The sequence below is a fragment of the Pristis pectinata genome, chromosome 28 (assembly GCF_009764475.1).
Source record: "Pristis pectinata isolate sPriPec2 chromosome 28, sPriPec2.1.pri, whole genome shotgun sequence".
In the NCBI taxonomy this organism is placed as follows: domain Eukaryota; kingdom Metazoa; phylum Chordata; class Chondrichthyes; order Rhinopristiformes; family Pristidae; genus Pristis; species Pristis pectinata.
In genome coordinates this window covers 28,221,227-28,248,449 of record NC_067432.1, presented here as the reverse complement: position 1 = coordinate 28,248,449, position 27,223 = coordinate 28,221,227, and the positions used below count along the sequence as shown (strand labels likewise).

Here is a 27,223-nt window from a genome sequence, read left to right as displayed (position 1 = left end):
GGATGGAGATGTTCTTGTGAGTTTCCTTCTCCCATAAGCTATTTAATTGTCTATTACCATTCATGACTAGATGTGGTCGGACTTCATTGTTTCAATTTGATTCATTAATTGTGGGATTGTTTAGCTCTATGTATTGCATGCTGATCCTGTGTTGCAGCTTCACTAGGATTGCACTTCATTTTTAGGAATGCCTGATGCTGTTCCCAGCCTGCCCTCTGCACCCCTCAATGAACAAGGGCTGATCCCCTGTTTTGATATTAATGATAGAGTGAGATATTTGCCAGGTCACAAGGTTACAGACGTGGTACATTTCCGATTCTGATAATAACCGGCAGTGTCTCCTGGACACTCAGTTGTGAGCTGTGAAATCTATAACATTTGGCACGTTAACACAACAGGATGGAGGGTGTCCTCGGTTTGAATATGGGAATTTGTCTCCACGAGGACTGTAAAATGGTTATTTCTACCAATCTACCATTAACAACAGGGAAAACTAAGTGCTGGCTCTGACCTGTGGTGTGATAGAATGATCCCTGCAACATGCTGAGGAGGTAAGATCAGTAGTTTGTATTAATTGATATGAAATTATGTAACAGTGGTACAACTTAAAGAAATAACTATATCACATCATCTCAAATACTTGTGTATTCCAAATTCAACAATGACAGTTTAACAGAAAACTTTCTTATGATGAAAAAGGCTAATGAAAACCTTTTGATGTACTGCTAAACGATGACACCATTGCGGGACATCCAGTTGACGATGGTGATAAAGTTGATGGATTATTTACAGATCCAGCTTCAAATGTCTTTGATTTCTTTGAACCAATACTGTTTATCTCACAGGCTGCTGGGCGCTTGCTACTGACATTTGTGCTCTGGGCTGCACTTGCTGTGAAAAAGAAAGTAAATGACTCTTTGCAGAGTTAAAACATATTACATTAAGAAACAATTTCACTGGGTATTGGAAAACAAAACTTTAGCATTATCATTATGATTTTTCTACCACTGTACCAACGAATAACCAACCTGATGAAATGATTCAATACTTGCTCTACTCACCAATTAATAAATTTGTTTGAGTGTTGAGAAAATTATGATCTAAAATTATTACATAAAAGAAAAACTTACTAGGAGGATTGGGAACTGATAAACATGAAAACAATTCAAGCTTGGTCTCCCAGATGGAACTCAATAACTTGGAGTTTTCTGACGAGACACTGCCAATGACCAGGATATCAACAGCTTGGCAGCTGTTGCCGTTGTGTTCCAGTTTACAGTTAGGCAAATAGAACAATGTCTAATGTAAATTTTAACAGCAAAATCAGCATTCAGGAGTGGGAATCTTGCCAACCTCCACTCATTATTTATCATCACAAACAAAGTACCCCTAATTATTGTGTTATACTTTTTTCTTCCCCCAATAGTCAAACAAATAACACGTGAGTATTTTAGCCACTTAAAAAAAAGAACAGCTTTTACTTGGTCAAAAGCCATAATTGGACCACATCTGGAATACCGTGGCTACATTGTAGGAAGGACAACATGCAGTGTCAGAATGAAAACTGGATTTCAAGAGTTAAATTACATGGATAACAGAAACCTGGACTCCAAGGGTTAAATTAGATGGATAACAAGCTAAGATGTGTTTTACCCAGAATTCATAAGATTAAGGCTGATTTGATTAGAAGTTTTCAATACCAATGGGAAAAGATTGGTACATGGAGTCTAAGGATTGATGGGGACATAAATATTAGAACCAAGTCTTTCATGAGTGAGGTCAGGGAACATTCCTGCATGCAGATGATGGAATGCTTCAACTCCTTTCTGCAAATGGCAATTGATGCTGGGCTGGTTGTTTACGATAAATCTGAGATTGATGTATCTGTACTACCAAAGAGCTACATGGAAAAGGCAGGTAAATGAAGGTAGGTCACAAATCAACCATGATCCCAGAATGGCTAACAGGGTTGAAGGTGGTCAAGTAGCCTTCTCCTTGTCCAATACTGCTACAACCAATTAACATCTTATCAGTTTCATTAGACAGGAGATGAAATTATCAATACTACAATCTAATAGCATCTACTCAACAATGGCCCATTTGCCAACACTCAATGGAGCAATCATCAGACCAGAGTACTCAGCAAGTGGCTTACATAGACTATTCTTTTGATGTGTGAGCACAATTAAAAGACAGAGGCAAGGCAGTTAGTCAGGTCCAGCAAGGGCTATTAAATCCAATGGATATTTAAAACAGAAAGCTGTGAGGAAAAGCCTTAAAAGCTGATATGAGTTTTTTTAAGTTAAGCGGGTGAAATGGGTAAATGCACTACATTCATCACTTGGTATCATTACTCACAGACAAATTGAACAAATAAATGTTGGACAGTGCCAGTCTACTCCAATATGCAAGAAGCTTGAGATCTACAGGAGCCACCACTACCATGAGAAAATACATATAGTGCTTGGCTAATAGGAGCGCAGAAAGTAACAACCCCTTTATGAGCTGAATCAATTAGCTCTCTCGATCTTGGGAATGCATCTTGAGTGCTAAACTGTATCTGTTTGTTGATAATTGCATCATTTAACTTCCTTTGTGACTCTATCAATGAAAAAAGCCTGCAGAAGGACCAATGCGAAACCCAAGCATGAACTAGCAAATGGAAGGTAACACTTTCACAATACAGGTAATTGATGATGATCATATCTAACAAGCCTTAACTATTTCTCTCCCTGAACTCCATACTACTACCTTCACACTGTCTCGCACAATTCGCAAGAGCAGGGCAGGATAGGACAGTGAGTGCATATATTGTGAACAATATCACATATTTTAACCTATCAAAGCTTTACCACCATTTACTAGGCTTAAGGTAGGAGTTAGATGGAATATTTCCCTTTCCCCAAGCTGGATGTCACTATAACCAACTTGAGCAGCCATACACCATTCAATTCAGAGCAATTCAAGATGGATAAAGGTACAAACATATATTCAACATCCAGGCCAAATCTTTTTGATTCCTGGATAGAGCCCAGCAAGTAGTTGTCCATTAAGCCTGCTACCTAACAGAAGGAGAATCAACTGTAAATGTCTGATTTGTCAGGCATCAAAAAAAACAATTAATCCCCAGACTTGGGGATCAGGCTCACTCTTCATAAACAGTACTAAGTACTGAGGCTCAAAACTTAACTTAAAGCCTGGCTACTAATCCAGAACTTGATGGGACCCAACGAGACTGGCACTTTGAGTGTGAGAACTGAATCAGCTCTAAAAGGGGTTGTTATATTCTCTGCTCTTAGTTGTCGAGCACTAATGACATAAAGCACTCTCATTGACTAAGCGACCATAAGTCATGTGGCTGCATCCACACGTTCTGCAAGGTAACAAGTTTTGACAATTTTTTTCTGCTTTTTTTTGATTTTCTGCTAAAGTCATTTTTCCTCCAGGCCCAGCATTCTATAATTGATCAGTGTATACAAGTCAGGGTTGGGTCAGATTTCTATTAGCTGGGTCAGGATAATTTAGGAGAGATTTTATCCAGTATAAAAACTGGCCCTAAGGAAGCAACATATCTTCCATTTCTCCAAAAATGACAAATTTTAACTAATCAATAACATTTGGGTCTTATTCTTTTCTTGGACAAAGACCTGCACTTTTCATTCACTGGATATCTCTCCCAGTTAATTATTTTCAGGATTCTCCTTCTTCAACCTTTGACTTTGCACTGGCTTATTTAACATCTGTCAGTTAAACGTCTCAGCTCCACATGTTCCTTGATCTCCAAATCTCCACTTGTTCCCTTCTTCCATCATTTTGCTATTAGATACAAATACTTCGTGGCAACTCTTCTAAGTTTATTTAACCTCTTCCCACATTCAAAAACATCTAACAAATTCTAGAAATAGCAGAGTTTTTAGACAGCCGTTTTAATTGGTTTCAATTCCTTCATTTCCTTCTCCAAGATTTATGCTGAGGCTCTTGATTCAGGATCAACCAAGTCACCACATCTCCCTATAAAATACAGAGACATTTATCTATAGATTGTTACGGCTTGCTACTCTGAGAGAGTTATCCCAGGAAACGTTGCTACATCGCACAACATAATGGACGGGCTCTTTAAACATCTTTTTGTTTTAGTAATCTAATAAAAAACAATGGAGTTAATAGTTTGCACAATCACAATTGATTTTGCAATTGAGAAGAACAAAGGTAAATTAAATCTAATACTTCATTAAAAGGATCACATGTAAATAGATCTGCACTCTAAAATTTAGAAAGGATAAACCAGATTTATTTCAATTTTACCTATTCCACTAGCATGGTTAAGGATCTGAGTTGTTTGAAGAGGTTTGGGAGAGTTTTTCTGCCCCAATTTCTGCCCACTTGGTATAGATGAATTCATTTGAGTGGGACTATAACTGATATTTGGAATTGCTCGACCCGTACCAACTGGCCTTAATTGAGGCAGCCCTGTTCTTCCTGATTGTGAAGTGACTCCTGTGGATTAAACACAAAAAAATTAATTAAGGTTCCAGTAACTAAAATGTACTAATTAATTAAAACACAGTAACCTCAATTAATTTAATTCTAATTGGTCTATATGTATAAGATTCAATTTTCACATGTGTCCATAATCGTTTCTCTTGAAATGCCACTTTCCAAGTCAGTATGGAAAAAAACCATTTCATTGATGATCTTTCACCTTGACACTGTTGATAAGTAAATATTTGACTAACATTTTAACCACTTATTGAAGTTTCTGATATAGGGATATAATTGCCCATTTCTGTTCCAATCTTTCTAATGGTCCCTTGAACCTGAATCACTATTCCAATGAGATCACCGCTGATCTGTGACCCAATTTCATTTACTTGCCTTTTCCCCCTTATCTGTTAATGGCTCCACTTCACAATATATCAAATTCAGTTTTAAAATTAACAATTGGACTGGTATCAACTGCCAGCTTTCTGATCAAATTCCAAATTTTCAACTTCCTCCACTTGCAGAAGTGTTTCCTAACTTTTCTCCTTAAAGAGCTAACTGATTTTTAGATGCTCCAAGGGGAAACAGTTCCTTAAAAATTCTGAAAATCTCAACAAGCTCTTAAGCTTTCAGATTCCTTAGAGTTTAATATAATAATTTAATTTTAATATCACCCGTTATTCTACTGTCACTTTACCTTCACTTTGCCATCAAGTCCATAAGTTTCAACTTTGGTTAATGGCTCTTTTGAGGTACTTAAGTACATGCCTTCTGAAAGTTCATTTACATACCCCTGTTCACTACTTTTATCACCTCCTCCAAAACTTCAATCAGATTCATGAAGCATGATCTGCCCATGTTGGTTCTCTTTGATGAACTGATAATTTCAACCTGTTCCAACTGAGCTGACTTTCACAAAGAAAGGAAGGAAGGCTTCAGGAAATTACAGTTTGTTAGTCATTGAAGATTTCAACATCATAGTGGTTTAAGGGAAGCCAGTAGAGAGATTATTGAGAAATAAAGCTAATCAGCTTATTAAAAAAATGATTATCTTGCTATCTCAAAATCCAATACTTATGACGAGACTAAACCTTGGAGAGCTATTATAACGATAATTTCTAAACTGAAAAAAAATCTGCTTTGGCATGGAAAAATCCTCATTTTAGCTTCAAAAGATCTTCACTCCTTGTGACCTCACAGCTGAGCTTGTCAAGAGTAGGAATTACCTTTAAAAAGATATTTCAAATTTCAAGTTAATTGTTCTTCTATAAGGAGAACTTGCAGCAGACTATCTATCTGCATCGAAAAAATATTTGGCAAGGAAGATTTGGTAATTGGAGAAGGGTTTGGTGGGAGAGGTGTTTATCCGAGTCACAATTTGTGTTCCAGCCAAGTCACTTGACTCGTAAATACTGCAGAGGTTCTTGTACTGTAATAATTAAATGATACCAAGCCAGCTGGCCAGATGTCGATTGAAGGAAGAACAAAATCAGCCAAAGAAATGGATACCAAGTAAGCAGGTGAGCTAATGATTGAGGAATCTAAATGCAAAGATAAATATAAAAGTATGCACTTTTGAATGAACCTAACTCATGAGTGCACAACTGAAGTGTCCATTAACAAAGCTGGAAAATGGAAACAACTTAACTGAAACATCACTACAGTGGATGTGAAGCTATAATCAGCAAAGCTGAATAATGACCGACATTCACATTAACAATGTTATTTTATATTAAAATAAGCTGGGGTAAGTATGTCAGTGGCCAGATCAGATTTGAACTAATGCACTGTACCTTTACCAGAGTACTAATATGTTGTCAGTGATTGTAATTATGAAGAGAGGCTCAACTTTGAACTTGTTTTCACTGGAGAAGTGATTGACATAGAAATGATGCTTGTTTTAAAATGCCAAGGGGGCATGGGATACAAACAAAAATAGATTGCTTCTGTTGTTATGGTCTAGATAAAACAAAGGACGCAAGAAGCATTTTGTTGGCCCCTAGAATTACCTGGTGCATGGCAGAAACTCAGAAAAGGCATTGATAAGTTGACAATTAGTATCCTTGAAGAGATGAATTAAATAATTAGGTTGGGAACAAGGATGAAGAAATGGTTGGATGGGAAATGTAGAATGAGAGGAATAAAGTTGAAAAAGGCAAGAGTGTTTAAGTAATTCAATAATCAACACGTCCGACTAGCAAACTGTAGCAGTTATCAAAACATTTAACAGTCAAAATAGAGGAGCCAAACTGTATGTGCTTTTTCCAAACAAACCTAAGCATTATGTCTGAGAACTGATAAAGAAAGAGACATTCTAAAAGAGAAGCAATGTAGAAAAAAAGACCAAAGGACAGATGATAAGTATTAAGCATCAGATTTATGAGAAACCTCAGATTTTCACCATAAAGAGGCGACATCAGAAGGGTGACAGAAAACGATTTGGAAAATGTTTTTCCAGAATATTATACTAAATGAGGGAGCAAGACAAACAGGCAATGTTCAGACTAATCAACAGTAACTTTAGGACTAATAACAGAAAATCCTTTTAATACATTGAGTGATCCAAGCTGAGTAATGGAGAAAAAAATCCCTGAAATCATTAAATTGGTGTAGCAAAGGAGTGAATGAGTACTGAGTAGTTCTGATCAGATGAAGCAAGATGGACCAACAGATTACTTCTTCTGTAATTAACCTTTGCTTGGGGATTAACTTAATTGGATGGATTCACAATGGTCAGTAGATGTAACTGTCTAAAAGGTAAATTAATGTTTTATCATTGTATGTACTGTTGCATTCTTATTAATCATTTTTGCTTAGATAATTCTGAAGGAAAGCAAGAATTTAGCAGCAACAGCCTCATAAAACATACTTACCAGATAACACAGGAACACTTGTTCTGCTTTGATAACGTGGATTCTTTATATTGTACATTGCGCCACCTGAACTCTGAGATGCAGATGTAGGCGAACCCATATCTTTTACAACAAAACCCTAACAAAGGAAGTACGTTTTTAATAGCATCAAAGACTTTTATATTTCAAAGAGGGGACAAAAAAATTAGAGTCACAAACTGTCACAGTACAGCTAAGGCTGCAATAATGCATGTTTGCAAAAAATTAGTTCTACCAAGGTACATTGCCAAGAAAAATTCCCTTTCCTCAAGTGCTAACCTGGCTAATTAATTTTGAACAGACATCATAATTTCTCTACATGGGCCATACAAAAGAAGAAAGTTTCACCAAATTAAAACTATTCAAACTAGTCATCTGAAAGATATTATAATGTCTGTACAGCACCATAATTAACCTCTCTCTGTCATTTATATACAATAAGTCTTTATTTATCATTTACAATCTATTAACCTACAAATTACTGAACTTAAAAAGTCCTCGCATCATACACCCTGATAGATAAACATGGGAGTGGCACTGACAAACAGGAAACATCATACTCCCAAGTTCAATTTCTGTTTGTCTTCAACTCAAAGAACTACAGTTGGGATGGGGTTAAAAATTATAATTAGTCTCAGTGCTCAACGTCTAGGGTAAAAAGAAGATGGATGAGTGAACCTTCAGCCAGAGCTCATCATACGACTGCTATTCAAAACAACCTCATTACAAGTTTACTTCATTATAGTTTCTCCCAAATCTATATTCAACCAACATCTGTTTATTGAGGACAGGATGAACTAAGCTGAATCCACATGCTAGAAATTATCTAGTTAAATATTAGTTGCTTTGAGTTGTTTTGTTTGTTTGGAAGGTAAATTCTAATACAGGCTGGTAGCTGAATGACTTGTTCCTAAGTTGTAATTTGTAAAGTTAAATGGATTCTATATCTAATGTTAAGAAGAAATTGAAATTTACAAAATTACAACAGAGAACATTATTTGGTCATCATAAAGCATCCCATAATACTTGTTATGATGATGAACAATAGGCATGAACACATTTCTTCAAGATAACGGACACTGAACTTCATAATGGTATTCCAGCATTAAGGTAGATATCACCAAGTTCAATAAAATGTGAAGCGTATTTAAGTAAACAAGATACAATATATCTTTTGTTACCTGCGATAATACCATAGGCTGTGTTGTTAATGAAGCAGGCATAGTTCGAGATCCTGGCTGATACGCAGCCATTGTGCTAGAATTTGATGGAGCAGAAGTGATAGATTGTTGGTTGACGGACTGAATTGTAGAAGATGCATCTGGTGCAAAAACAAATAGAAATTTTTTTAATTAACCAAGTTGCAAAGGATTTGTTTTGACTTGGAAAGGAGAACACTTTTAAGTCATTACTTAAATTACGCTTCAAATTACAATTCAAATAACACTTTGGTTTTAACAAAGATTAAACAGGTAAAATCCCAAATAATATCACAGAAATAATCTGTGAAGGTGCTAAGATAAAACTTACTGTCACTTACCACTGCCAAAGGAGACCATCATGCTTCTGCTGAGTCCGCCATTTTGCATTCCTCCTCGCTGTGCCAAACTAAATGTTGTGCCTCCTGTTTTACCTTGTAAGCAAATAGATAAAGCTAATATTAGCCACACTCTAATAGATAAAGATAATTTCAGCCATATTCTGAAGAGAATTTTGAAGGATGTTCTGTATTCAAATTGAGCAGTTACCCTTCAATTATTATTCCATCTCTGCTTATTTTCTCACATTGCTGGTATAATCTTAAAGGTAAGCAGGCTCCAGGAGGTGTGAAGTGCAAGAGTGGTTTTAAACGGCTACCCCACTGATATTTGAAATAATTCGCTTACCAACAACTCCCATAAAAATAGCACAAAGAACTAATCCTGCTGGGTATTATATTGACATCTTTGCATCTTGTCAGATAAAACAGAAAATGTTTTATTGTTGATCTTGCAAATGCAAGAGCATTGCTTTTACCTCCATTTAAATATATATGAAGACACATTTTGAAGGAAGTGACCTTGCTAAATATACATCATGTTCTTATATAAGGAGTTGAGTTGCATATGCACAAGCTCTATGGACCCATGACACATTATATGACGAAACATGGAAGGTATGCTTTAGTTTCTTACGATCCTCCTCCTCATTCACTGTTCCCTCAGAGACAACTCACCAGAGATTTGATTGCTAACAGCAGAAAGGGGTAACAAGCATTACAATTTTTATGGAAGTGGAACTTTGAACGTGTCGCACTAAGAATGTGATTGACTGGCAAGATGTTTTGAACAGCAGGCAAATGTGTGCCTGAATTTATTAGGCTTTTTATCTTTATCAATCTTCAGCTGAGTACGGAAGCCATTCTTTAGGTGTGCATTTCATGAATCCAAGAGAAATTCAGCAAGTCACCATTAAATTTAGTGCACACGATTGTGAGATTTACCTATTATGAATGCCTTTTGGGTTTAGATGTGCTGAATGCATTTAGGTTAACTTAATTTGAACCATATACTAGGCTGTGAAAAGGAATAAAACATTGGATTCCGAATTGATTTCCTTTCTCCCCTGCCCATCCACTCACCAAACCTAGTAAACTGCAATGTGGAAACCCAGCCAATCCTAGAATGACAAGTCTAAGTACATTGGAGATAATTGTTTATATGGAAAACAAAGTAGGTGCTAAAAGGTGCATTGTAAAATTCCATAACATGTCAAAATATGTTCTGAACAGTACAAAATACATATTTTGTATTGGTTACTTTTAAACTTAATATGTTCCTCTTGTATACTGCTTTCCAAATATGTTGTCTTCATTCTAGGAAGCAATATATTAGTCATCACTGAACAGCACAGCCTTGTACATTTCCACTGAAAAATGTAGCCTTCCATCTTTTGAGCTTCATTGCCTGCTGTGGACAGATTATGGGACATCAGAAAGATGTGAAAGAAAAAGTATCCAGGCAGATCAGTTTACAGTACAGAATAAAATTTGATTTTTGTTTCCTCTTGCAGAGATTTTTCCTAGAAACAGGATAAAGGAATTATCCCCCACATTGGATCAAGGAGCTTATTGAGGAGCAAAGGAATTTTTTGCTGGGGTACATATGCTACATAGTAAAAGTGATTTTTTACAATATTTATAAATTGGATGGACAAACAAAATGTCATATGCACACCATTATATGGTATCATAAGCCTTAAATGACATTCTTGCAATACGAAGTGCAGAATGGACATCAACTGGAATGAAGACAGTAGACTAGAGACAGAAGAAACACTTTATTGTTTTGAAAAAGAAATTCACACTCCACTATGTGAAGAGTGAGTTTAAATGACCTCAGCACTGACAAATATTTATCGTTCAAGGCTTAATATTGAAATGCAGCAGTCCAACAACTAAATTGGTCAATTCAAAATGAACTACAGAATATTCCAATGCCATGTCAAAATTAATGTGAAGAGTTGTTCTATTTCTCCTTATAAAGATTTTCAAAGCATGGTCACTATACTACTGATAGCTCCTCAGGGAAATTGTATTTTGTGCCTGTGGAAATAATGGCACACTGATGTCAATGCTGCTCTCGTAACATAGAACTGTTATTCTGTCAATGCATCAAATATTTCCTTTACAGTTCACTGAATGAATCTGTCCTCTGGAAATGTATCTTAAGCAAGGATTTATTTCATAACAGCGTTAACAAGGAGCAGAAAATCATATATCTGCACAAATTTAAGATTACATCATCAGGTCTGCTTCAACCTCCAACTGCAAGGATAGATGAGTAATTGACAAGAACGTTCCCCGAATCGGTTTTCATAATAAATTATGAATATTGATCTTTCTTCACAGAGAAGATGAAAAAACAGAGCAATTAATACATGAATAAACATTGATAGAAATAATCAAGTTCTAATTTAAAAGATAACCATCTATTATATAATATAAAAATGCATATTATTTGAGAAATCTATTGCATGCAAAAAGGGAAAAATGTTGCAATGTTGGAATGCTGAACTAAAAACAGAAACTGTTGGAAGTATTCAGATCACACAGCATCTGTGGAGAGAGAAAAGTGGGATTAGCGTTTGAGGCCAACCAATTTTTGTTAGAACTATGATACGTTACTGATAAATGACTTAAGAGTAGTCCGGGAGAAAGATATTAAAGCGAGAAAAAGAGAGTGCTCGGTAATTACATAGAGGATAAGTACGTAGTTTCTGAAGAGGACCAAAGATGGCGGGGGGGAACGCGCAGAATTCCTGGTAAAGTCAAGGATCCTCTAACAGAGTTAAGAGTGCAGCGAAAGAGCAGGTGACACCAAGAATGCAGATCATCCCACCAGAGGTAGTTCCCATTCAGCAAACAAATCTGTGCAGTATTAAAAAACTAACATAAATACATTTAATAGTCAATGTTCCCATGAAGGTACAAGTTAATCCCAACACAGTAACCTCCTTATACAGGAATGCCTCAAATGTAAAATTTCCATTGTCATTTTCTAATTCCTCTATGTTCTTGTTGCCCCTTACGTAACCTTTGACAGCTTTATAACCTCCTGAGAACTCTGCATTTCTTTAATTCTAATCTTGCAGATATCCCCAGCTGTTCAGACCCCAAGATCCGGAATCTCCTCCCTTGCTCTCAAGACCTACTATTCTGTCCAACATTTAGAAGATTATCCCTCTTATCTCCATATGGAAGAGTTCCAAATTTTGTCTTGAATGCTCTACAGAACATTTTGGGATACTATACTGTACTAAATAGTTTATGTTTTAAAGAAAAACAATTTATTTTCTTTCCTGTATTATTCTGGTCAAATACATTGACCATCAGCTTAAAAATCAGGAACTTTGGTGACTGTTTTGTATGTCATTAGGTTAGACCATGAAAGAACTACGATCTCTCTCAGGTTAAATTCCACTTGAAAGGAAACACATTCATGGAGTACAAGAACGACACAGAAACATAGAAAAATAGCAGTAGGCCATTCAGCTTTTCCCGCTTTCTCCTCCATTCAAAGTGATCCTGACTGATCCTCCATCTCCATAGCATATTCCTGCATTCTCCCCATAATCCTTAATGCCTTTTATATCTGGAAACGTATCACCTCACAAATATTCAAAGTTGACTTCCACAGCCTTCTGTGGAATATAACTCCATTGATTCTTCACCCTCTGAGTAAAGAAATGTCTAATCTGTCCCAAATGTATTACCCTGTATCCTGAGACTGTGACCCCTTTTTCTAGAACACCAGGAAAAAAAAAACATCTCCCTACACCCAACTGATCAAGTCCTCTCAGAATTTTGTACATTCCAGAGATAAATGTCTGCCATCCCAGGAATTGGTCTGATAAACCTTCATTACACTCCTTCTACCTTAAGTGCACCTTTTCTTAAGTACAAAGACCAAAACCCTACAATACTCCTGGTGTAGGCTCACCAAGACCCATATGGCTGTACTAAGATTTTGTTGCTCCTGAGCTCAAAATATCTGATACTGAAGGCCAACATACCATTTGTCTTGCTTGCTGAACCTGCACTGCTGAATTCAATGGTGTACAAAGACACTCAGCTTCCTTTGTATGTCAACATTTCTCAATCTATCCCCATTTAAATAACACTCTACCATTCTGTATTTCCTACCAAAGTGAATAATTTCACATTTTTCCATGTTGTAATGCATCTGCCATGTCTTTGCCCCTTCACTCAACTTGTCTAAAAGTGGCTTAAAGCCTCCTTACATCCTCCTCTCAACTCACAATACCAGAGTTTTGTGGCACTGGCAAGCTTAGAAATACCACATTCACTTCCCTTATCCAAATCATTGACATATGTTGTGAATCACTGGGGCCCCAAGCACTGATCTGTAGTCACCACCTGCTAGCCTGAAAAGACCAATTTATTCTACTGTTTTCCACCTGGCAACCAATCTTCAATCCATGTCAGTATATTAACCCAATCCTATCTGCTTTACTTTTGCACACTAGACACTTATGTGGGACTTTAGCAAAAGGCCTTCTGAAAATCCAAATACATCCACTGATTCTCACATCTATTCTACCAGTTATATCCTCAAAAAGAAACTTGATGGGGTTGCCAAACACAATTTCCCTTTCATAAATGTGCACTGACTTTAACTTTGTTGATATTTTCTAAGTGTTACATCCTTTATAATACTGTAGCATTTTTTTCCTTACTACTGATGTTAGTTCCCCATTTGGCTCCCTCCTTTTTTAAAATAGTGGGGTCACATTTGCCACCCTCCAATCTGCAGGAACCATTCTATAATCTACAAAATTTTGAAAGATCACAATCATCCACTATTTCCACGACTACTCTTCATATTTTAGTATTCTGGATGAAGATTATGAGGATTTATTAGCTTTCAGTCCCATCAATTTCAACAGCATGATTTCTTTTCCCCTACTGGTACTAACACTACAAACCTACTATCATTTGATCGAAAAGGATGCTGCCGTCCTGGTACTAATTTATAATGGAGTCAAATGTCTTGCTTGGGGTGGACAATAGGGAAAGAAATGGTGCAACTACGAATGAGGCTCTAAACTAAAGCAAATTTTGTTTCCTTGTTTAAACAATATACTTATTTTTCATAGAATTAATACAGAATAATATTCTATTTCTTCACCAATTGTATAACCCATCTAAATCTTCCCTAGTTGAATTTTTCACATACTAATCAAGAGTAAAATGAAGTGAGATACAAGTGGCAATCCGGGTTAAGGTGGGTTAAGTTATATTTATGTGTTGCTATTTCAATGGGATCTGATGCTTTTTATGACTCATGTTCAAATACCTTATGTAAATTGAAAATATTATCATCCAATTCACAACTCAGCAACTCCCAATCTGAGTTCTATTATCCACTGCTTTGTGCCCAGAATTTCAATGGTTTTCTTTTTGCTTAATTATAAGTACCCACATTGTTCAAAAACTTCCTGGATTTAACAAATCATTTACAGGCAACTCTGGCAACCCCATCTGTAATTCTCTTGATAATACAACAGTCTGTAAGATTGTTAAAGTTATAGTTTGCATTCTACTTGCAGCACACACAAAGGAGGTGGAGAAACTCCGCAGGTCAGGCAGCATCTATGGAGGGAAATGGACAGTCGGAATGGATGGTCTTCATTGTCCTAAGATGTTGACTGTCCATTTCCCTCCATTGATACTGCCTGACCTGCTGAGTTCCTCCAGCTCCTTTGTGTGTTGCTCCAGATTTCCATAATCTGCAGTCTCTTGCATTCTACTTGTTTCTCATTTAAACTACATTAAGTTCTTGTTATCAGCTGACTTGCCATCCACAAATCTGCTTAATCACAAATTTGGGGTCAGGGTCAGAAACAGTGGGACTAGAGCAGGGGACTAGAGTGTGGGCCAGAATCAAAGCACAGGTTCAGAAACATGGGTAGGTTTATACAAAAGCTGAAAATTTACGTAACATATGGATCATGTAAAATTTATGGGCCTGCTGTTGCCTAACCATGGTTTATATTTTGTTTGTAATATGTGAGAACCTTACCAGTTTTCAACAATCACTCCATGATAACAGCTCATGTCCCAATAAAGTTGTTCCTATTCTCATGTAAACTTTAGGATACTTCAAATCAGGCCCAAAAGATTTGTTATGCAAGTGGAAGTAAAAGTTATTGGTATGTTAGAAATCAATGTTAGAAATCTCTATGATATTGTGCATAATACAACATGGTACAATTAAAAATTTTGGATTTACCATTTTAAAAAAATTCCACAAAATTTTATTGGCAGGTAAAAACATGCTATCTAGCTTGTCAATACAATAAAAGGATTATCCAAGGAACACATTATACATTTGTAATAGCTCCTGAACAGTATTTTGAAGAAATACAAATTATCTTGCTGCTTCATCTCTCTCGCCTTCCTTCTCTCCACCTTCCAACTTTGTCAGGCTTTGTGTCAGCACTTCTATGTCCACTGTCATTAAATCTGTCCGAGATTTTGTCTAACTCACAGTATCTTTAAGAACGTTAAATGCAACTCCTCTAATGGTCTCCCAAACTTGTTTAGCTCTTTTCTTTCTCACAGTTGCCATCTTCCTGTCTGCAACTTGCCTGCCATGTTTATCTCACACTTCTTGCAACTTTTTTGTAATTGAAAGACTGGTGTACAACTTATTTCAGCTAAACAAGAACTGAAAAAAAACATGGAGAGAAGTGATGAGATAGTATGGGGTTCACATAACTAATACAAATTGAATGCTATTAGCATGGATAATATTATTGCCATAAGGAAGCCCAGAACCTTTGTGTCTGGGAGTCAATAAAGGTGGAAAGCTGTGGAGGTCGTGACTGAAGCCAAGAAAGTAACAAAACTGCCACTGAAATAAGTCAAAGATCGGAACTAATGCAAGTTACAGTTTTCCTTCTGACTTAAAAGGAGATCAAGTATGTTATGAAAGGAGTGGAAGCAGAGCAGTTTTTATAGTTCTGATCTACATCCTGTGCTAACAATTAACAACACTAGGAAAGGACTTCATATGATGAACTACACAATGCAACACAGCATCTCACCTTCAAGGGCAATTATAATTACACAGTAGTTGCTGGCCTTGCAATGACTCCAAAACTCCATTAATAAAGAAAAATAATGCTGCTCAGAATGTCCAATATCAACTTCAAGCTCATTTTAGATGGCTAAACACTGCCTACTTGTTGACATCATTAAAATTTATGGCCCGGAAATTCTAGTATAGGATTTTAGAAATGAACAGGTTCAAGAAAAGCAGTGGGATCTTCACCAAAAATTGGAGCTGGGCAGGAGTCTCTGGTGATCACTGAGTGGGTGAGAGGGGAGAATAGTCAGTGGTGGGAGTTGTGGCATTGGAGGTGTCTCAGAAGAATATGAGGGACTTTGGAAGGTCAGGGTATTCACATCATTGAAGCAGGGAATGGTGAGGGTGGTTGAAGAATCAGTCAGAACCTCAGCTTCTTGGGGCAAGGTGCAAATCAAGGGATAGAGATGTTCAGGGAATGACTTCACCTTGTGCACAAATGACAAGAAATTGACACCCCATAAGGTGCTCAGTTGAATTTCCAGAGTGACACGAATTGACTGGAAATTGTCATTGTTGTGTTTTACTGTTGGTAAAGCTAATGTTTAACTTTCAACTGCATAATACTGAAAGGTGAATTATGCAATGAATTTCTACATCCATTCCTTTTGGCAAGGAAGATTTCACAAATAAAATCAAGCTGTATAGACTTTCTAGTTATGTTAAGCCTCCAAACTGTCGAAGATTGAAAGCTATGGTGGAATATGCTCAGACAAAAAACAAGAAAATCCAGATAAATGATGCACCCAAAGGGGGCAGGGTAGAAATTCATTATGAACAGAAATATTGCTATTTGACGAGAAAAAATAGGGTGATTTCAAGCAGCAAAAGTGTCAGGAACTTAAGTGATTTGTTGGTCTTCTGCAAGTTTCTAGTTGCACGCTAGTAAGATTTACTCCAGATGAGCACAATGATTTTCCAACTTTTCACTGGGGTTTGTTGCAAAAAAGAATATACTCCCATAGATCCTCATAAATTACTTTGCCAACAAAAGGAAAACCACAGGATCACTGAAAAGGACATTATTCAATATTTATACATTAAAATCGTACTATAAGTGAACAAATACATACATTTTATGTATTTACAGTCCATCCACATGAATTATACATACATCTAGTATAATTTTCAAGAACATGGATTAGTAAATTTAACAAAGTTTTCTTTGAGTAAATTCAAATCAGATATAGAAACCAAATCAGTAAATTACAAGACAGCTTTTATTTCATCCAATTACCTTTATTTGTTCAATAGTGATGCACATTACCATGGATGCACACTGAACCAAATACTTAAAAATACAGAAACAGATTCAGATGCATCCAATTCGAGGTTTGACAGCATAATTTAATAGACATGATTATCTGCAATGTACTTCAAAAATAATTCATGTCTGGGGTAAGAAATACCACTCAAATCCCTTATTATCATAATTTCAATTCAACAGCATCGGAATTGTTTAACTTTGAAATAACTATAGTTTATCTATTTCAAGTTAATCATTTGACATTTATAGACACAAGAAAATGCAGATGCTGGAATCTGGAGCAACACACCCCACGGTTCCCATCTGCCCTCCCCAGGTCCCTCACTTGATTCCATGCTCCACCTTCTCCTCCTATCAGATTCCATCACCTTCAGCCCTTTGTCGCCTCCACCTATCACCTCCCACTTCTATCACTATTTCTAGTCTCCCCTCTTCCATCTGCCTATCACCCTTCATATCGCCTGCCAGCTCTTGCTCCACCCTTTCCCTTCAACTTTTTTTAAAAAAAAATATACTGGCCATCTCCCCTCTATCTTTCAGTCCAGATGAAGGGTCTTGACCCAAAATGGCGACTATCTATTTCCCTCCATAAATGCTGCCTGACATGCTGAGTTCCTCCAGCATCTTGTAATTTGACATTTATAGTTTTTTAAAAATTATTGTACTGTAATCTAATTAAATTAAAATGACACAATGCCAGCATTACTACCTTTTTAAACAAAAAAGGGAAACTTGTTCAATGATTCAATCAGGTGATTCATATGCTCCCTCACATTATTATGCAAAATGCTGGATGCAGAATTCACTATCAGAACTTACTAGGTTTTCACTCTGATAAAGTAATCAACACTGGCCTCTTGTTTAACAATAACTTATAATCAATTTCATAGAATATACATTTGTGACAAATAGCTTTTCTTCACTTAATTGGACCGCTCTGACCTGGAATCTCAATTAACCCTAAAGAAACAAAATATATATGTCATACTTAGGTAACTGGTGTTTTTGGAGCTTGTAATCTCTCCCACAAAAATGGGCTCATCATCATCATCTTCATCGTCTTTATTCCCTTTTTGCCAAGGCGCCAATTCTTCTTCTTCACATTCCATAAATAGTTCTGCCATTCTTGTTCAGTCCTGATTTTGGAGGGGGAAGGAAAAAGTTTGCTTCACTTAAAAATGATAATTTAAAAAGTCATCATTACATACCTCATAATGAAATGAAATACTAGTTTTTCTTCAGTTCCTAAAATTAGTAACATCAACAAATTCTGAATAAAATTTGAAGATATTTATACTATAACTCTTTAAATTATGTTTTATCATCTGTATGCACCAGTAACTGTCAGTTCAATAGTATCAATCACGTGTGGAAGCAATTATTCAAATACATGAAAGCTACTTCACCACAAAAGAAAAATGCAAATGTTCAAAATAGTTGCAAATCAAATAGTAAGGACGGGCCATCATCATCCCTAGGTAGCTGCTTGCCATGTTATGAAATCTTTCACACTCAGATTTTGGGTTCGAAGTCTGAATCTTTAAGCCTCTTCAAATAGCTGTTTAAATAAAAGTTCATTTGACCAAGTGACAGGCAGCAACCAGGTTTAAAACGTTGCTTCCATCAATAAACAAAAATTGTGAAATGGTATGTGTGTGTTGGGGGGGGGGGGGGGGGGGGGGGGGGGGGGGGGACAGATTTTTGTAAAAGGCCCTGTGTGAAATGGATGAAAACCATCTCAAAAGTTCTGTAAAACAGCAAGTTACAAGAAAACAGCCTTACATGGGAAAAAAAAGATTCAATATCAGGCACCCTGGCCCATATATTCCTAAGTGGGGCTCATAGTCCCCATTCGTTTGAACTTACCTTCTCTGGAACTGGAGGGTTATTTCAGGGAGAGGCAACACCACAGCAGCAGGGCTTCAAAATTATATAAAGGGCTGACAATGGGTTGATCATAACAAACCCAAATCACTAAACCCTTTGAAACATGATAAAACCCACCCTCAGCTTCATAGTCAATCAAAGCTTTCCAATGTTTCTGAATTTCTATGGCATTCAGATATATTTCAAACCTATTAACAATGAAATAAATAATAAAAATATTTTAAATAAAAACATAACTAATTTAAAAAATAATTCTTATGTCCTCTGTGTAGTCATACAACCCTATTCCTGTATTCCCTAGCCCCGGAAAACGTGGGCCTATTCCCACACCTTGAGAGCAAGCTCTCAGTGAAAAACAGACATTGACGATGAAATTCATTATAGGCCACTCCCAGGTTGGCCCAACTTATGGACACCCCTACGTAAGGGCAAGTTCTCATCATATTACTAAATTCAGAAGTCCGAAATACATAAATTCGTTTGTTCCTATGAACAGAAGAACGAGTTTCCTCTCTTCACTGATAGTAATTGTTCTTTTGTATCACTTTGTGTGCTTTTGATGCCATTCATTACAATACTGTGAAGGTATGGTTACCATATAGAGTGATCTTTGTGTATTTTCTGACTCATGGACAAAACCGGCTCAAGGATATCAGTAAAAACAGAACCCATTCATTACCCAGCAATGGCCTGTACCGCCTTCAGTGCATCAGCACAGTCTTTGGTCGATTGAATTTGAAGATCAAGACCTTGAGACTTGACAAAAAAAGACCAGTATTCTATGAGTAGCAGTTATCCCTGTCTTACCCTGTGCTTCTAAGACCTAGAATACCTACAGCAAGCAAGTCAAAGCACTGGAAAGATACCACCATTTGTTGCCTTTTCAAAATTCTCAGGAATTCACTGGAAGAACAAGTGTCCTCTCCCAAGCTAACATTCCCAACGTTAAGGTCCAAGTTACACCCAGTCAGCTACAACAGGCAGACCATGTTGTTTACATGCCCAACAGCAGATTTCCAAATCAGACATTCTATTCTGAGCTCTGACATGGATAGAGAGATTGAGGGATGAGCTCAAAATCTCCTTGAAGAAGTGCAACATCTTCACCAACTCTGAGGAATCTCTAGCACATACAGTGGCATGCAAAAGTTTGGGCATCCCTGGTCAAAATTTCTGTTACTGTGAATAGCTAAGCAAGTAAAAGATGACTTGATTTCCAAAAGGCATGAAGTTAAAGATGACACATTTCTTTTAACATTTTAAGCAAGATTAGTTCTTTATTTCCATCTTTTACAGTTTCAAAATAACAAAAAAGGAAAAGGGCCTGAAGCAAAAGTTTGGGCACCCTGCATGGTCAGTACTTAGTAACACCCCCTTTGGCAAGTATCACAGCTTGTAAACGCTTTCTGTAGCCCGCTAAGAGTCTTTCAATTCTTGTTTGGGGGATTTTCACCCATTCTTTCTTGCAAAAGGCTTCTAATTCTGTGAGATTCTTGGGCTGTCTTGCATGCACTGCTCTTTTGAGGTCTATCCACAGATTTTCCATGATGTTTAGGTCAGGGGACTGTGAGGGCCATGGCAAAACCTTCAGCTTGTGCCTCTTGAGGTAGTCCATTGTGGATTTTGAGGTGTGTTTAGGATCGTTATCCTGTTGTAGAAGCCATCCTCTTTTCATCTTCAGCTTTTTTTTTTACAGATGGTGTGATGTTTGCTTCCAGAATTTGCCGGTATTTAATTGAATTCGTTCTTCCCTCTACCAGTGAAATGTTCCCCGTGCCACTGGCTGCAACACAAGCCCAAAGCATGATCGATCCACCCCCGTGCTTAACAGTTGGAGAGGTGTTCTTTTCGTGAAATTCTGCACCCTTTTTCTCCAAACATACCTTTGCTCATTGCGGCCAAAAAGTTCTATTTTAACTTCATTAGTCCACAGGACTTGTTTCCAAAATGCATCAGGCTTGTTTAGATGTTCCTTTGCAAACTTCTGACGCTGAATTTTGTGGTGAGGATGCAGGAAAGGTTTTCTTCTGATGACTCTTCCATGAAGGTCGTATTTGTGCAGGTGTCGCTGCACAGTAGAACAGTGCACCACCACTCCAGAGTCTGCTAAATCTTCCTGAAGGTCTTTTGCAGTCAAATGGGGGTTTTGATCTGCCTTTCTAGTAATCCTACGAACAGTTCTCTGGGAAAGTTTTCTTGGTCTTCCAGACCTCAACTTGAGGTCCACCGTTCCAGTTAACTGCCATTTCTTAGTTACATTACCAACTGAGGAAACGGCTACCTGAAAATGCTTCGCTATCTTCTTATAGTCTTCTCCTGCTTTGTGGGCATCACTTATTTTAATTTTCAGAGTGCTAGGCAACTGCTTAGAGGAGTCAATGGTTGCTGATTGTTGGGACAAGGTTTGAGGAGTCAAGGTATTTATAAAGCTTTGAAATTTCCATCACCTGGCCTTTCCTAACGATGACTGTGAACAAGCCATAGCCCTAACAAGCTAATGAAGGTCTTAGACCTTGGTAAAAGTTATCTGAGAGCTCAAACCTCTTGGGATGCCCGAACTTTTGCATGGTGCTCCTTTCCTTTTTTCCACTCTAAAATTGTACACAACAAAAATAATACACTAATCTTGCTTAAAATGTTGAAAAGAATGTTTCATCTTTAACTTTATAACTTTTGGAGATCAGTTCATCTTCTACTCATTTAACTATTCACAGTAACAGAAATTTTGACCAGGGGTGCCCAAACTTTTGCATGCCACTGTAATTGCTCAAAGTGGAGATCAAACATTCTGGTACTGAGAACATTAAATCCAGGCATTAAGAGCACATAGAAACCCTTCATAAGCCATCTCACACACTACCAACGTGCCCACCACATCAGGTATCTCCTTCCGCATCAGTTGAAGAGTCTTCAGTTCCCCACATTGGCCTTATCAGTCTTTTCGAAATCCACAAAACTGGATTAGAAGCAAGTCACCCTCGATCCCAAGGAACTGCCCAAGAAAAATGTCAAATCAATCAGCTTGTGGATCCTGCATTAGGGAAAGCTCGAGCTTTTGGAGAAACTCAATACAATGCTGATCCACTCCACAGGAAATCCAAGAAAGAAACAGGTGGGAAATCGCTGGCAGAGTTGACCAATAAGTTTGGAGTTTCTGCATCTGCACGATTTACCAGCACTGAAGATGAGAATGGCCAAGAGAACCTCACACAATCTGAGACTCCATGATTTCCAAATACCTAGAGGTTATATTTCAGCTAAAAGACAAGCTGTTTCAAATTTGCCGCCAAGTTCAACAACTCAATAAACAGCATCAGGAAATCATGTGTATCATTATCCCCTTTATCAATCATCAAGAGGAAAAAAACACTGCAGGAGAGGTACAAAAAATTTCTTTTCTAAGCACAAACGTATCCTTCCCATCACCAACAGCTGGGTTTGGGTCATCACAGCATAGGAAGCTATCCAATTCAAGTATGTGCTGGCTAGTAATACAGCAATACCATGAACCCCAATCTCTCACTCACTCGTTCCCCAAAATTCGATTCATTAGTTCTCAAATGCCATCCAATCTCTGTAAAAGCCACTGACTGATTGTTCCCACCAATCCATGCGGCAGTGGATTCCACTTCATAATTACTCTCAACAAATCTCCTTGTACCTTTTGCCCAAAAGTTTAAATCTGTGCTTCCAAGGACAGTTTTCCTATATTTACCTCTATTTATCTAAACCAATCATGATCTTGTATACCTCCAACAAACCTTGTCTCAAACTTTTACTCTAAGGAGAACTCCAGAGCTTTCCCAGTCTAGTCATACAGCTGAAATTCCTCATCACTGCAACCAAGTCTTTTCTACAACCCTCGGGGATCTTCAATATGGTTGCAAAGTCTTCTGCTTACCTTATTCATTTATCCTCTCCCTTTCCTCCGGTAGGTTGAAAGGTTTGGCATTTTCACTTTCTGCAACTTATTGCCAACTCAAGACACTCACCTCTAAATTGTATATCATAGGTTCAAGTAGTTCAGCCTACTTATTTGATAGGTATGTAGAGTATTAAAGGCATGTTGCATCTAAGCCATGCACTTGCCTAGGATGCACTAAAACTACCTGCACAGTTGACATATTAGATTCCATTCCACTGTTTGAAAAGAAGAGGGATAAGTCTGTTGCTCTGGCCAAAATGTATCCCTAACCAATACAATTAGTAAAAAAAAAGGCATTTATCTTACTGGCATTAGTGGCATCATGCCATGGAGTAATTATCTGCTCTGACTCTTTTAACAAGTAATTTTCAAAAAATTCTCAAGCTCCAAAGTACTTCAAAAGTTCCAGAGATGCAACGGTAGTATTTTGAAATTGTGACTGCATATCACAAAAGCGCCATAAGTAAAAGCAGAAATTGTAGCAATGGGATAGCAAATACCGATGGCAGTGGAATAGGACTATAGAGTTTTATCTACAACCTGCAGGGATTTAGTCAGGTTCAGGCAGTACAATGAGCCTATTTACGTGGCTCAAGCAGAGAGAACAACCTTCTGTCGGTTAGAGAGAGAGAGCGCGAGCGAAAGAGAGAGAGCGAGAAAAAGAGAGAAAGAGAGAGAGAAAAAGAAAGGGGGGGAAGGGGAGGGAGTGAAGGTGGAACATAGGATTTTAAGGATAAGATATGGAGATATAAAAATAAGATTAAAATTATGAACAGCCATGGAGTTCATTGAGAAAGCATTAGCAGCTGAGACTCTATATGTTTCAACACATAAGCATCCCAAAGTCTAACCCAATTCTCAGACCACTAGTCTTCTTTTAAAAACAAAAAATAAAGACTATGGGAAATAAAACCATGGGATAAGATAAATGAACTCAAAACCTCTGAAACCTAAGCAATCTTTAAAAGCATGGCAATGTAGGTGTGAGAAAAATGACAAGTGGATTCCTGTGTAATTGTGAAATTGTGAAACAATGTTGCAGTTATTTATATAGCTGCCTATTTCAGTGGTGCCAATTAAAAATGCTAGATACAACAGCATTTAAAATGAGATAAATGTGACTTTGATTTTTACTGTTAAAAATAGGTTTAATGCACAACTAAAAATTCAATGCACATGGGGATAAGGTTAGGTATTTGATTATAGACTTCAAATATTCAATCTACAACAGCAATGCTCATAGGGATTCTGATGTTGCGATCACTTGACCCATTCCCCAAAGGCCATTGCTCTGTTAATTTACAACAGTTCCTGGGTCAATGGATATCTAATTACTTATGAAAATACCTATGGTATACTCTTAATATGCATTTACTTGCTGGCAGCAGTAATGAGAATAGAAGTATAAAGGAATAAAAATAATACTTTTTTGTGTAAAGGATGAGCATGTGGACAAGGTACAAGATATACAAATATCAAAGAATATGGAATAAATTTTCTGCAGCAGGATTTACTCACATTCTCATAATATGCCCACAATCCATTTGCATTATTGATATCACTTTATTTGTTCCAAAGTATATAAAAAAGGACAAAAGCAAACAGTAATACACAACATACACGAATTAACCATTCATTCCAATGGCTTCATGTACTCACTTAAACTTCAATTTGTGACTATTTCAGTGCAATTCTAAAAGTGCCGTGAAAACAAGGAGATTCCAAGGCATTGTTTCCAAGAACTCACCAAGTGTATTGGTTAATATTCTTCCTTTAACCAATAGCTAAGCAGTAATATACCATTTTTCTTGATTGTTTGCAATGTTATGAACTTGGTGTCTGCACGTTTGCGACATAACAACGGCAGCAGTTCATCATATGCAAGTTCTTTGGGACACTGCATATGCATCGTATACATATACCTCTGCAACTAAAAGTGGGCTTCGCCTTTTTTGGGTACCTCATGTTGAAACAATCCTGTATACCAAAGATCTTCAACTTGCCCCTTCATTCCAATGGCTACTGCTAATCAACTTCTTCTCAAAGATGTCCTTGCTTTGCCTATTAAATACCTCATTAAGCCTTCTCACAATTTTTCACTGACTCTCTAGTTCTAGCTCTGCAAGGTCTTTGACCGGAAACATTTGCTCCGTTTTTCTTTCCACATTTGTGGCCTGACTTGCTGAGTATTTCCATCATTTTCTGTTTTTATTTTAGATTTCCGGCATCTGCAGTTTTTTTTATATACAGTCCACAGATCACTCAGGTTTCACAGCAGTAACCATGTTTGCTTACATATTTTTCATGGGTATTTAAATTCAGGACTTATGTCTGCAATTCACCTCTTGGATGCAACCCTTCATTCACACCCACTTGCATTCATGTAAGATGAGATAATTATTACTTATTTTTTGGATTTCTAACAATATTATTTACAAACTGATCACAAAAAAAAAGTGAGTAGTAAAATGAGAAATGGGATGGAAAATGAACTACACAGGATGGAAAATCAAAGAAAAACACAAAACTGCAAAATGCACAATTGGTTTCTTTCATTCCTGAGAGCATGCTTCAAGTCTGCCAACATCCAGGAGCAGTTGACAAATAGGTCCAAGAACCTTCACTAGGATTCTACAGAATACATCCTGGACACATTGAGCCCATGTTCTTTGCATAAATGAAACAAGACTTCCTCCACTCCATTAAGGTGTGTGATGACCTGATCCCTTAATTTATATGGCCAACTGTTTACGTTTCAGCAATTTTGTATCCATGCTCAAGTATTTAATGACAATAATCTAAATTGTACTTTAAATTAAAAAAATTCACAGCAGCACACAAGCTTAAACAGTATTGCCATCTGAATCATTAGGGACATTTATACATGCCTGTACTTAACCTAAGTGTTATACATGGGAAATTATCTTGTTCTGATGCAACTTCAACTTATATATATACAAAAATTTAGTTATGGAATATTTAATACATGTCCAGGTGAACAATTCCAATCGAAGTGGTACTCAGAAAAGATGCTCCAGGAGTTCAAAGATGCTTCAATTCCATAAAGGAAAATGGAAAAGTTGTGTCTTTTAATGATCAGAGAGGAATCTCAAATCCTTAAAGTGCTGAAAAGATTCTTACAACCAATATTAATTTCTTTTAAGCATTGATGAATGGATTGTTTTTCAGCAACACAATTTCAGAAAAAGGCATGAGAAATGTGACCTATGCAGTTGGACAATTTCAAGAAATAAAAAACAGAGATCCATCTCTGTTGACCTGATAAAAGCTTTGGACAAATTGTCAGTTGACAAATTTCTTATGCCCAAAGAATTTTAATGGAATTATCAAACAATTCCATGGCTCAAAATGTAAGATAGGAAAAGTTTGGTCATTCCCTTTGACAAGTGGATTCCAAACACAAAAGCACTTCAGCCAAAATGAGGAGAGACAGGAATGCGTAATTATCTACAACCAAAGGCTAACCACTACTAAATAACAAACAAGATATTCAATGAATTGGATGGATATTGTTTTTCCCCACATCCGCAATTACATAATCTATTTATAACCAGCTAAATTCTTCATTCAATACATCAAAAATCTACAAATCCTTCATCTTAAAATAGACGTTTGCTCGGGCTGTGGGTGCTGTGCCAGGAACCTGGCATGAACCTCAGCACTCTGATGTGCATCAGCAATGAGTCACCCCAGGCCTTGGTGTGCAGAGGTTCTCTGAGGTCTGGTATTGGGCAGGCTGGGGCAAGTGGTGTGGTTGCTCAAAGCTGACATGTTGGGCTCAGGGTTATACAGTGCCCTGCACAGTGAGTGCTGGCCATTGTCAGTGATTGGCTGTGGCTGCTCCTTGTATTGACAGAGTGCCCAGATCCTTGGGTCTCTCTCATCACCTGCTGTTGGATGTGATGGAAGCTGCCATCTCTCCTCGACTTTGTTTTGCTGCACAACTCTCCCCATCCCTACAGATTTATCTATGGTAACAAGTTCAACAGTGGTCACTGGGCATTAAGCCTGTTACCATAGAGAAATCTCTGGACAGAGGAGGAGCTATGCTGCTAAACAAAGAGGAGGAGATAGCAGCTTCTATCACATTTAAAAGGCG

General features: G+C 37.2%; 1 protein-coding gene across 6 annotated transcripts in view; it reads right to left on the bottom strand.

Annotated features, from left to right (window-relative positions):
• znf280d (zinc finger protein 280D) overlaps positions 1–27,223 on the bottom strand; it is a 90,273-nt gene that overhangs the window by 46,534 nt on the left and 16,516 nt on the right. For 5 of the 6 annotated variants that reach the window (XM_052040487.1, XM_052040485.1, XM_052040486.1 and 2 more), the window contains 6 exons: positions 18,280–18,427; positions 8,914–9,006; positions 8,555–8,694; positions 7,356–7,473; positions 4,306–4,497; positions 712–891 (listed from right to left, as the gene is read on the bottom strand). In XM_052040487.1, coding sequence (XP_051896447.1) covers positions 712–891; positions 4,306–4,497; positions 7,356–7,473; positions 8,555–8,694; positions 8,914–9,006; positions 18,280–18,415 — 859 coding nt within the window. In that variant the 5' untranslated portion in view covers positions 18,416–18,427. Of the gene's footprint in view, positions 1–711; positions 892–4,305; positions 4,498–5,273; positions 5,333–7,355; positions 7,474–8,554; positions 8,695–8,913; positions 9,007–18,279; positions 18,428–27,223 lie in introns of those variants that run through there. The other variant, XM_052040489.1, reaches the window with a different exon arrangement.